The 12,432-nt window shown below is 33.8% G+C and overlaps 1 protein-coding gene across 1 annotated transcript in view; it reads right to left on the bottom strand.

The window, feature by feature from the left end:
- The window catches only part of NOVA1 (neuro-oncological ventral antigen 1), a 148,468-nt gene that overhangs the window by 2,493 nt on the left and 133,543 nt on the right, over nt 1–12,432 (bottom strand). The window contains 1 exon segment of the mRNA XM_010007748.1: nt 1–606. This exon segment is cut by the window's left edge and continues 18 nt beyond it. Within this exon segment, the coding sequence (XP_010006050.1) occupies nt 1–606 (606 nt within the window).

Raw genomic sequence — 12,432 nt, forward strand, 5'->3', positions numbered from 1 at the left:
GGTGCTGCCACTGGCTGAGGCTTCACTCGCATAGGTGGCCACCAAATTGGCTGCTGCTGCTGCTGGGTTGGCACTGGCAGCTGCTGCAGCCAAAGCCCCTGTAGCTGCTGCCTGACTTAGGCCTAAACCTAATGTATTGAGATTATATCCATAGCTGGCTAATGTATTAAGTGCAGAGGTGATGGCCACCAGGTCATTGCCTGTAAAGCCAGATAAAACTGCTGGAAAGGCTGCCACTCCAGCAAGGTTAGCATGTCCTAATAGCCCTGCAGCAGCTGCAGCAGTTGGTAACACTTCAGCAGTGTTTGCATAAGGAGATCCGGTTGGATTGGAATTGGCCACTGGACCTGTGACATTGGCATAACTGATATTGAGACAGCTGCCACTCTGTGGATCCTCTTGTATCTTCTGGATGATAAGTTCAACAGCTTTTCGGTTTTGTTCAGGTTCTCCACTCACAGTGACAACCCTCTCTTGCAAGTTGATCCCATCAGGTTTCTGGGAAAGCTGTACCCAAGCCCCTGACTGCTCCATTATAGCCTTCACTGTAGCACCTCCCTTCCCTATTATCAGACCTGCTGTGCTGTTGGGAACTATAATCTTTACCTGTAATTAAAAAAAATATATATAAATAATACTTCTGCTTTGTGCATAAACACTATTATATTTCGCTATCCTATAAAAGGAAGGAAAAGAATGAAGCAAGTTAGTTCTTAAGTTTTAAAATAAAAGATTAAAAAGATCTTTGAAAGAAATACAACTCGTCACGCTTTTTAATGCTCTGCATCTGTTTCAAATGCACAAGACAAAATTAAAGGCAAAATAACAGGAAAAATAATATTTATCATTCTCCCACAGAATATACTGCTTTCGGCATAGTATATTTCAGACCAAAAGATTAAGCAAATGCAGGTATTATGCTCATATGGAGAGGTTCTTAGATTATATCAAAGTGAGTGTTTTCATCTGATTCCTCACTTTCCAGGCTAACATAGCAAACCAACTTCTTAGACAAAGTATGCCTGAAATTCTTTACCTTCCTTTAAAACACCTCTAGTAACAATATTAAAAACCAACCAAAAAAAACCCCACCCCTCACTTGGCTAAAGCAAATATGGTATAGCATGGACAGATAAAATACTTGGTCTTGAAAAGGACATAATCTTGATTGTTCAGAAATTCATTATGTGTTATGTGTATTATTATTCAGCCTATGGAAATGCAGTGCAGCAGGAGAGAGTATTTAAATGCTGAAGATCTTGAAAGAATAAAATATGGCATTTGTCCAACTTAAAAAGTTTATCAAAATGTCTTTGGTCTAAGGGTGTTTGCCTATAAATCCTACCTTTCCTCCTGTTTATACAAGTTTCAAGCTGATACAACCTCATTAGTGTCAACAAATTTATTTCTTATTGACTTAATACTACCAGCAAACAATAACACCCAAGATAAAAAAAAATATCAGTATTTATACATATTTTTCATAGCTTTTTTAATACACATTTTAGAAATGTCTCAAAGTTTTAAGGTACCATCTGCTTCACGATATTGAATATGATACTTTCTCTTCCAAAAATACAATTTTGGTATTCTACTGATATCAAATCATCCAGATTTTGTGGACCATATATGTAGGAGTAACACTTTTCAATTTGTCAATCCTTTTCTCAAAATGCTATCTAAAATCTGAGCAACAAGTCAATACAAAATCCAATTAAAATTTTATTAGCAACATTATCATATTACTGCCTTATTATAAAGTCAAGCTTATTACAAATAAAAAAGCATGTCCTACAAATAGGCTTTTTTAGTCTTAACCATTTTGTATACTGCCAGTTGTTATGATAGCATAAAAATAAAGAATTAGGAAATCCAGCACATTAGTACCTAAGAAACATATTTTCCACTCATACAATATGTACATTAAAAATTGTAACACACCATATTGTATCTTGCACTGAATTGCTTGACAGCATACATAGAATTTATAACTTTTTTTGAATTTCAAGTTCACTGACATGAAAACAGAAGATGCTCTATGGAGTAAATAAAAATTACTAGGTGCTGACTTATTCTCAAGGTAACATAAAAAGTATGGTTTTGAAAAAAAACCTCAGTCCACTCATATACCAAATAATCATATGAAAACACAAGCATCTCAATATGTGCATATACATACTTGTGAATATACACACACGCATGTTGAAATGTTTTTTTATATTTATAGACACACTCATTTTTAAGTCAGGACACCTCATTTTAAAATGTAGTTCAAGCTATCTGATGATTCTGAGGTGCCCTTTTTTAGTTTTCCTATCAGAAAAAGGAGGTAACTGCTCTTAGATTTGCTTTGGTACTTGGAACCAAGATACAAAATGTATTAACCAATTGCTAAATATAAACAATATTCAAACTTCAGTTAAATACATGTATGTATATAAAAGGTTTTTTTGTTGCTGTTTGTTTTGTTGTGGGGTACTTAGGTGGGGGTTTTTTTGTGGGTTTTTTGTTGTTTGTTTTTATAAACACTGCAAAAATGCAAAGTTGTATAAAAACAGAATATCCCAGGAAAATTCAATAAAACTGCAAAACTTTTACTGCATGACACAGGTTCCATGATTATGGTCTTGTGCCACATACTATAGAAAGCGTTTGCCTGAATCCATTAATCTAAAACATGCTAACAGCTTCTTTGGGAGATTTGGACAACTGATTTGCCAGATCTGTCTTGATTTCATAAACAGTGTACACAGTTATCACTAAGTTAGATGTAAGCACTTACGTACATTTAAAATAATAACCTAAGAATATAAGAAGGTATGCAAATATAGTCTCATAGCCATATATGAGATTGCAGAATTAACTTGATTTAATTTCGGGTGGCATTGTAGCACATGTAATATTATAGCTACAGGTACAACTAAGAAAATCTAGGTTACTGCAAGATGGCAAGGATTACCCTAAAGCATTGGTGTAGTAAAATAAAATAATCATTTATTTCAGCCACAAAATTAAGAAGGAAATATTCTGTATGCAAAAATAAATCTTTTTCTCAATTTCATTTTGTTCACATCTCTGGTTGTTCAACAAATTTATCTATCAGAGGAAAGATAAAGAATGACCTCCACCTCATATACATCCATTCTCACCTTGTCCATAATTTTTTTGTACTTAGTCAGACAAATAACATACAAGTTATGATATATTCTGGAAGATCTTGAATTTTCTGGATTAACATGTTATATATTTTTCTGCTTATGAGATAAGTAAAAATCCCATGTTTAAAATATCTATTTTAGAAAAATAAAACTGTGTTTTAATTGACAATTGTCTTAATTTGCTTTAGTGTAGGAATATATCACTAATATCCTTTCAAATACAACCCCTGCCAGGGAGAATATTTTACCCATTAACATATAGGACATCTTTTAAAAATATACATTTATCCATTAGACAATATGCACAATCTTTTATACTGTAATGTCACAGAAAACATTACATTTCAATTAAGATTCAGTTTTAAAAGAACATAAATACATCTGTAAGCATGTTGCTTAAAATGCAAGTAAAATCCTGTTCTTGCTAGAATGAATGGCAACATTTGCATTCAGATATTCAGTTATAACATTCCTGTATTTGTGACAAATGATTGAAAATATTATTTAAAGAGGGGGATCATTACTTTAAAGAAGAAGACCTAAGACCTCTATTAAAAAAAAATAATAAAAAATCCTAAATAGTTATCTTGCTACCAATTTGTAATTCTCCCTCTGTTTCCAAAACACACTTGACTTGCCCTGGTTTATATATTGGAATATCAACTCTTTAGGGAAACATGCTTTGTGTTATACACTAATACAGTATCTAATGTATTAGGACACAGCCCTCTAGGTGTCAGTAAAAATGAAATACTGCAAATAGAACTATTTTTTTTCCACTGAAACTTAAATTCCATAAGGTCACTAAGTTACAAGGTATAAAATGATACAGCAAAATCATTCCTCTCAACTCCTGTTACATAAACAGAAAACAAAATAGAAAATAGTATCTATCTGGTTTTATTACCTGTACCACCATTATTTTTTAAAGTACTTAGTTCCCTCTGTGTCAGAGAAATTGGACAGTGCTCTTCTCTTTAGCAGATAAGTTCAGAAAGTTATTTGGATGCAAAAGTGAGAAAACTAACTACTACCCAGAATAATACTATTTCGACTATGCAGGAAGGTTATGTTTCCAGGTTTATGTGTATGCTCCTGGTTATATTGAAATTTGTGCTGCAAAAAGGAGAGTGAGCTTCTAAAGCAATTATGAACATAAGCATAAAATATATATGCAAATAGATATTTTTCCAGTGCTATAGGAAGAAAATACAGAAATGAACTCAACCTTTAGTTTATGTCAAATAAATTTTATAAAAAATAAGGATTGTAATTATGACATTTGCTTACTCGCAAAGCAAATTAATTACTTCCACAGATATCATCACTCTCATCCTATTTGTGTCAAGCAAGTTCAAAATGAGGCTCAGCAAGTATAACACTTCTTCCCTGAAAAGGAACCAAACTATAACAAAAATAAAATAATTTAACTCCATATATTTTTATTAATACATTATTATGTCTTCAAAAGCCTTGACAAAGATGCAACAGTCCAAGGAACAGTGGTGCTTAAGAAGGGCTCAAACAGGAGAGCAGTTTGTTGACCTCAGTACCCAAGGAAGATAGCAGAGATTTAATCTCTGCACTTCAGAAAAGGGCACTCAGTATTTGAGGAATCTCAGGCATTACGTCCAGAGGAAACAATTCAAATTGCTTTAACTTAGTATTAAAGGCTCATATTCACACATGCATGCTGCAAAATCCTAGAATCCTATACTCTTAACAGCAACTTCTCTAACCCTTCTCCATGTATTGACAACACACTTGCATAATAAGCCCATGCTGCACTCACCTATCACATCAGCGTCACCTGAAAGTCCCCTGATTTACTAAACTGAAAGCCCTGGCTCAGTTCTGGGACCTGAATAGCATCTGCTGTGGCATGCCAGATATTGGGTGATTATGCTATGCTACTTCTCATCCCCTCTGTTATGCTGCAAAATGGGAGCACCTATTAGTGTATGTCAACAGACGCAGAGTATCTTCACGGGAAACAGAACCATGACCAAACATGCGCCGCTATCCATACTGAAACCTATGTCCTGTCTCTTCATTCCCACTCCTCTCATGTAAACACACCCAACTACTTACAGCAAGGCTCTTAACCCTTTCACTTTTCAGTTACCTTATTGCCTTGCCCTCCTCTCTGATGGCAAATACTCTGGTTATGTTCTGACTACTCACAGCCTTTGGAGGTGGGGGATACCAATCTCACAAACTAGCACGTTATGTGCTACCCAGCTAATACAAAGTATTTACCTGGCAAACATAGTGGGAGGATGACATACATGCTGACTGGCTAGACACCAGGAATTAGCACTTGATGTGGCTGTTATGCCAACTAGAGTAACCATACATAAGGCAATAAAAAAACCCCAAAACAACTTAGCATAAGTTTAAAGCTTCACATGGTAGTGTGAAACATTCCTACACTAAATTACGCCAGAAAAGAAAGTGTCTCACTGATTATAAAAAATAGCATCAAAACTTGGGAAAAACAAAACAAAACAACAAACCAAACAATTTGACAGTAGAAGCACTGGACTGCATTATCATCTGCTTATTCCAACATGTAGAATTATTTTCTGAAGAAACTTCAGAGAGTAATAAACCAAGGAGCTTTTTTTATCTGAAATTCAGCTTTCCTTTTTCCTCATTTATTTTTACAAGTTTAATTATAACTCATGCCATGAATCTTTTGTAATAGTTTTTTCCCCCTTCTATTAAATTTTTCAATTCCTTGTGTAATGTTATTTTAACTTCTCTTAACAGAGGAACATCTTCACAAAATGGTTCAGTCTATACTGACAAATTCATCCTAATCTGGCACAATTCTACATTTCATTCTCCATAAAGCATTGTTATTCCCTTAAAACTGAATTTAAAGTACTATCTTCCACTTTATCTTACTTTCAATCTTCATTGCTCATCAATTAGTTTAAACTCTCTAAAACTCCGTCTGGGGTCTGGAATCTATACCTATGAAAATTTGATGCTATTTTAGCTGCTCATTTGACTATAGATGTGAAGTTGATGAGAGGATATTCTGAGAGCACAAGTTCTTGTAGAGAGCAGTCAGAGTAAGAGACATTATTATTTCCCTGTGGCAGAATAAACATGCTGCTACAGTAGGCTTGCATTGATGTGAGTAGTTTTGTGCCATCCATCCTTAAACTGAAGCAGCAGTACAATGAAAATCTGGGAAGAAATCCAGGTCAACAAAATATTTGATAGAGGTCTACGGAAATCACACAGAAAGAGAAGTAAGCACATTACCAGGCAAGATGATGCCTGCATGCACTTAGAATTTACAGCCACACTCTGTTGTATCAGACAACTCTTGGGTAGTCTCAGGCTATGTACCCAATGCCAATGACAAGTTCAAGGCAAAACAAACTACCAAAAGATCATGAATCACCCTATATGTAAAGCAGGCAGAAATACTAAGCTAGTCTGGACAGGTGTTTCCTCACTTCAGACTCAGGTTCAGCCTAAAACAATGAGCTTACACAGCAAATCTCTATGGATTGCACATACATACCCTCAAGGAAGATAGTGGAATGTCACTCAGTGATTTCAGAAGCTTTGGATTGGCTTCTGTATGTACACATGGTGGAATACAAACTTAGTTTTTCAGAGGTGTTGTGCACTGAACAAATTCCTGGTGCCTCAGTCCAAGAGTACATAAATTTTCTTTTTAGAGAAATACTTAGAAGTAATGTAGAAGTCTTTCTAATTGTCTGTTTGATATTTATTTACAAAAAAATAGTAAAATCCATAAAAATAGCAGGCTATTGTAAATTTAGCCAGATCACAATGCAAATAATGTAAACAAACCTAGATCATAAATTAGTCTTCATCATCCCTGATTATGTTTAAATTCTGTAAAGGCTATTCCAATTAAAATTCTCTTTCTGTATAAGGATATCTAGAAGTGCAATATTCTGTGAACAAGTGCAACTGGATTATACAAAAAGATCAGTTGCTACTTTGTTCCTCTATACAATGCACATCTTTTTTTTCTCGTCACTTGTGTGTTACTGAGAGTTTCCTCTCATCACAAACAGCACATATGCTTGTAGTACTTCCTTCACATATTTTACCTGCGGTTACTGAAAGATTAATATAATCTTACTATTCCTTTATGTTTCTTCTTTGTGGTATTTCTGCTCTGATAACTAGTTTCTTTAAAGTCAACTCAAAGTCAAATTAACCCATTGTAAAAAATAATATTGCAACTCGAGGGGTCCTTCTCAAGTTAGAATCATACTAGGTAATTACAAATACAATACAATAAAATTGCAGTGCTAACAGGTAATCTAAACCATTTATTTGTATCAGACAGTACGCTGCAGCAGGAGTTTGGGCTGATACCCACACTGGTTTATCACAAGTGTTCCCTTTGCTCCCTCTACTCAGCTGAAGGGATTATTTCATAGCATCAAAGAATGGTATGAGTTGGAAAGGACTTTAAGATCATCTAGTTCCAACTCCCTGCAGGATCAGGTTGCTCAGAGCCCCATCCAACCTGCTGACCTTGAACACTTTCAGAGATCCTGTAATACAAACATAACTTCAGCTTAAATTCTCAGGAACAGTTTACATTTGAAATCACGAGGTTTAGAACCTTTCAATCAAACTGGAGAAAGATTTACTATGGGAAAGAATAAAATATATATAATTTCCCCCCCCCTAAAATTGCTGCTTTGGCTTAAATATAAAACAATGTTCAATTAGCATTTTTTATTAAATCTTGACTCTTTGGCAGACTGAGAAAAGCACCTTCCACTTCTTTCAGTTACTACCTAATTATGTTTCTGCCCATTTTAAAGTATGAACATTAAGATTTTTACTTCATTTTTTTTTTAACTAAAGATGAAATTTGGAAGGAAAACTTCTCACAGCGAGGAATCAGCAAATCATGCTTGAACAAGAAACCAAGTTCTCTGGTCTCTGCTTGAGTTGCCATTTTGTCATGTTTATAAGCTCTATCTCATAAGTATAAAGGCTTCTTCTCTTAAAAGCAGTTTTTACTAAACGTGTGCACATGCAAGTTGTGTATGGAGTGAGATTAATTATTTAAACAACCTGGGTTAAACAGGTGGTTGATTTTCTGAGATTATCTAGTTCTGAAGAAGCATTATTACAAATTTACACACATATAGAAGTCTATGAGTAGCTTCATGAGTATCCCTCATGAAAATATAATTCAAAAGTGTGCTAATGGAAGAAACCAAATCCTCCATGAATTCGCTATGATACATAGTTTTAATAACAGAGAACAAACATAACTTTTAATTTTTTTTTCTGTGTAGCATAAAGAAACATTCCATATTTTATGCATTAATGTTTCATCAGTTTCAAATTACATTTGCAGAGAAGTGCAATGTATTTTGAGTAGTTTCATTTATTCATTTTTTATAATTAAAAAAAAGAAAAAATGAGCTGGCTACATAATGAATTATACAGGAGCAAAAAATCATAGATTTTCATCCATGTGCAAAGTAGGTAGCATACATAAAAAATTAGAGCTCTATCTAGCCTGCACCATTTTTCAGATGAACCATCTTTTAAGGCAGAAAGCAAGGATACTAACTGATCTGGCCAGAAAAGTCTGAATGACGCTTTCAGTGACAGTAGAATGTTAACGCTATTTCCTAGCTTAATTCACAATAGTTCCCACTACACCAATCTCCCTTTTCTCTTTTGCTCCTCTAATTTTTTGCATGGTGTTCTATGAATACCTGCCAACATTCCAGAGTCAAGGATGGGTTTCACAAAAGCATGAATATTTACAGTACTATTGAGTATAGTAATTTGGGATGCTTTTGGTTGAATGACATAATATAACTATAATGTAATTCCATTATTGGAATTGCTGAAAAGACACTTATCATGCAAAATAATCTACAAAAAAAGTAGATAATGTATGGTGTTTTAGAAACAAATATGCACCACTGATGGTATCAAGAAAACTCCCACTGTTTTGCATTAGACAGGATCTAACTTATAAAGTCGTAAAACCCAGTCTAGATTCAAAAGTAAATCAATATTCTTGACAGAAACTGGGACTAAGATGGTGTATACCTTTTTTATGCTTTACCAGCCACAAAACCTATACATGTTACATTGGCTCCTCATGGCTGATAACTTTTCCAAAGCAGCATTAAACCGGTTGCTTTCTTTAAAAATCTTCAGACAAAAGAAGGTAAGTACATAATTGACTATGACACTTCTGTATTTCCTCAAGAGAATCCTTAAAGGGCAAATTAACACAACCCACCCCCCTCCCAAATTTCTATTAAAAAACCCTATGGCAATATAAAAGCATCTTTGGCATTTACTAACACTGGACATGTAGAAATACAGAAACTTTTCAGTCATTTTCTATGTTAGATATGGTGACAAATTCTGCAGAATAAATTTTTGTTTTGACTGATGGCTGATCGCTCATTAAAGCTACTAAAAGACTTTAGAACTACATCACTTCTTTCTTCTGATCCTTGCTTGGATTTATACACATAGGGATAAAAGATCATTATTGCTAAGATTTAGCAGTAGATATATATATATATTCATTCAACAGTTGTTAATCCAAGTACAATTAAAAAAATCCTACACTTTCATGATTTATTGTGGGTTTTTTTTTTTAATAGGAATTTACTAAGTAAGGCTGTTTAGATAGTAACTGCTTAAAATGGGTGAAATAGAATCCAGTACACTGAGATGGATGAGGAAGGAGGAGGATAATTACAGATTAGAGCAATAAGTGGATATACCCCAGTGAATATTCTCACCACACCACCTCTGCTGGAAAAGGATGTGGCAAAGGTAAAGGTTTAGCCAGTCAATACTGTTAAAATACCACACTCTTGTTTGGTATCACTGATCCACTTCAATCTCGTCAGTATTATACTGTATATATACTGTATATATATACTGTATATATACTGTAGCCAGATAATATATATTTTTAAGCATTACATATAGAAGATACTAACATCTATAATGTGGTAGGTATAAATTTAGACATTGATTTATCAATGTTTGAAGTAGCTTACTGGCATGGAAATGTATTGGTATAGTGTTTGACATCTAGAACTGGATGCTCAATTAGGCAGGACATTTGTTTCAAAAGAACTGAATCTGTGGACAGAGGGAGACAGCTAGTAATGGAAAAAAAAATACTTTCCAGGACTTCTCAGGACTCTAGAAATATTATTTTCTATGAAACAGAAAATAAGCAATAGTTTTTAAAAAATGCATACTTAGATTTAGACTCCTAGGTGCTTAACTTGGTATCTTAATTGAAATGATATAAATAATCCTAAATTCAAGCACTCATTTAACAAACTCCTAGTGATTATGTTTTTGGCCAATTCTGAATTACAGCTGCATGCCCATGTCTTTTTTTTTTGAATGTGCCCTTAAGAATCTTCTACACAGAATTTGTGAATCACTTATCAAGGCTATAATGACTCTGTGTAAAAACTTCTCACCAAAGACTGTTATGTAAACTATTCTAACATGAAAAAAAAAGCACGGAGGGTGTACGTTATTGTGTCTAGGTGCTAAACTCTAATGACAAAATGTTTTCCTAAGAGCAGTATTAATATCAAATTTCTCATGAGTTCTTTATTAGCAAAAATCAGTTTTCCTTCAGATAATAAGATGGTAGAGATGAACAGCTTTTAAAAGAAGGATTTTAAACACACACAAAAAAAGAAAGAAAGAAAAAAAACCAACCAAACAAAACCAAGAAAAGGCAAAAATGGTCATTACCATTCCTACTGATGTAAGATTTTATGCAAAAGCATAGAGAAATATAAATACATTAAGTAAATCCCACACCACCTGAATATATCAATCGTATATATACTTTTTTGTAGTTACACAGGCAATTCTGTATTAAACATATATACTTCTATATGTAACTCCATAATACTTGATTACTTTTATGGAGAAACAGTCCTATTGCACTGAGTATCTAGCAAACAACTCCAGTTCAGATAGAGCACAGAATCTATTTATTCAGCAGTGCTTCTTTAAATCGTTTGTTTGCAATTCAGCTGATTCTAAAAACAATAAGGAAAAAACAAAAGCAAATGAGTCCATATGGAAGACATGCATGTATTCCTGCTCTATACAGGCACAATAAATGGAGCTATCTATTCCCCTCAAGCTGATCAGGTCTTAGAATCTCATAGCTGCACTAATGTCAGACATGAAGGCACTTATGCATAAAACCAAATGAAAACTCTCCATATTACAAGATCATGAAATAAAACCCCCCAGTCTGTTACAGAATTTTTTTCAAGAGATTCTCCAAACTTTCTTCGAAACCAAATTACTGCTCTTAACAATATTAATTTAGATAATACCTCTTTTAAAAGGAAGCTATCTTTTATATCCAGTTTATGTTTAAATAGTCTATCTTGACATAACCTTGCACCAGTTTTGCACAAGCTCTTTACTTGCAGATCACAAAACTGTAAGGTAAAATATAAGACAAAGATTATAACTGACCAATATGCATAAAGCAAATTATTTGCTAACTTTATAACTGCAATGAACATGACAAACAGTAAACAATAAAGATGACAGAAGACAAATGTACTATGTATAAATGAACACCTTTGAGTTTTCATGGCTAGAAAAGAAAACAATAATAAATTCTAACATCTCCTTCTACATTATTTGCAATTAAATTCCTGGAGTAATAATTCTGTTCTTCTTCTCAGCAAAAGAAGGAAGGGGAGACAAACATGAATAAAAATTCTTCTGGTAACCCCATTAATGTCTCAGCTCAGTAAACATAAGAGCATTCATATTCATGTTCTGACCTACGGATTGTTCTTTATAGCTTCACAATGTTCTTCCCTATACTAATAGTGAAAAACAGCAAGAAATTTGACTTACGCAAAATGCGTCTGGTCTATCTAGATGGACTATCTAGATTAGTGGCATCAAGGGCTATGGCTACTTTGCACCCTTGGCTTTGCAAAAAAACCTCCCAAAAAAACAACCAAACCAGCAGTATAGGCTTGATTCTTCCTGCATTGATTGTAGCTTAACTTATTTTATAGCAAGAACTACTTATTCTCCTTGACAAATAGGCATCATTTGATAGTTGCTTTCAAATGAGAAAGGAAGTAAAGAACAGTTAAAGATATTTAAATAACCATATCTCTCTAAGTCCTAAAAAAAAAATAATTACTATAAACTTTTACTGGAAAAAGGACACAGTTTCTCTAATAGGCAGACGTGTTAAAAC

The sequence above is a fragment of the Chaetura pelagica genome, unplaced genomic scaffold (assembly GCF_000747805.2).
Source record: "Chaetura pelagica isolate M959 unplaced genomic scaffold, ChaPel_1.0 scaffold70, whole genome shotgun sequence".
In the NCBI taxonomy this organism is placed as follows: Eukaryota; Metazoa; Chordata; class Aves; order Apodiformes; family Apodidae; genus Chaetura; species Chaetura pelagica.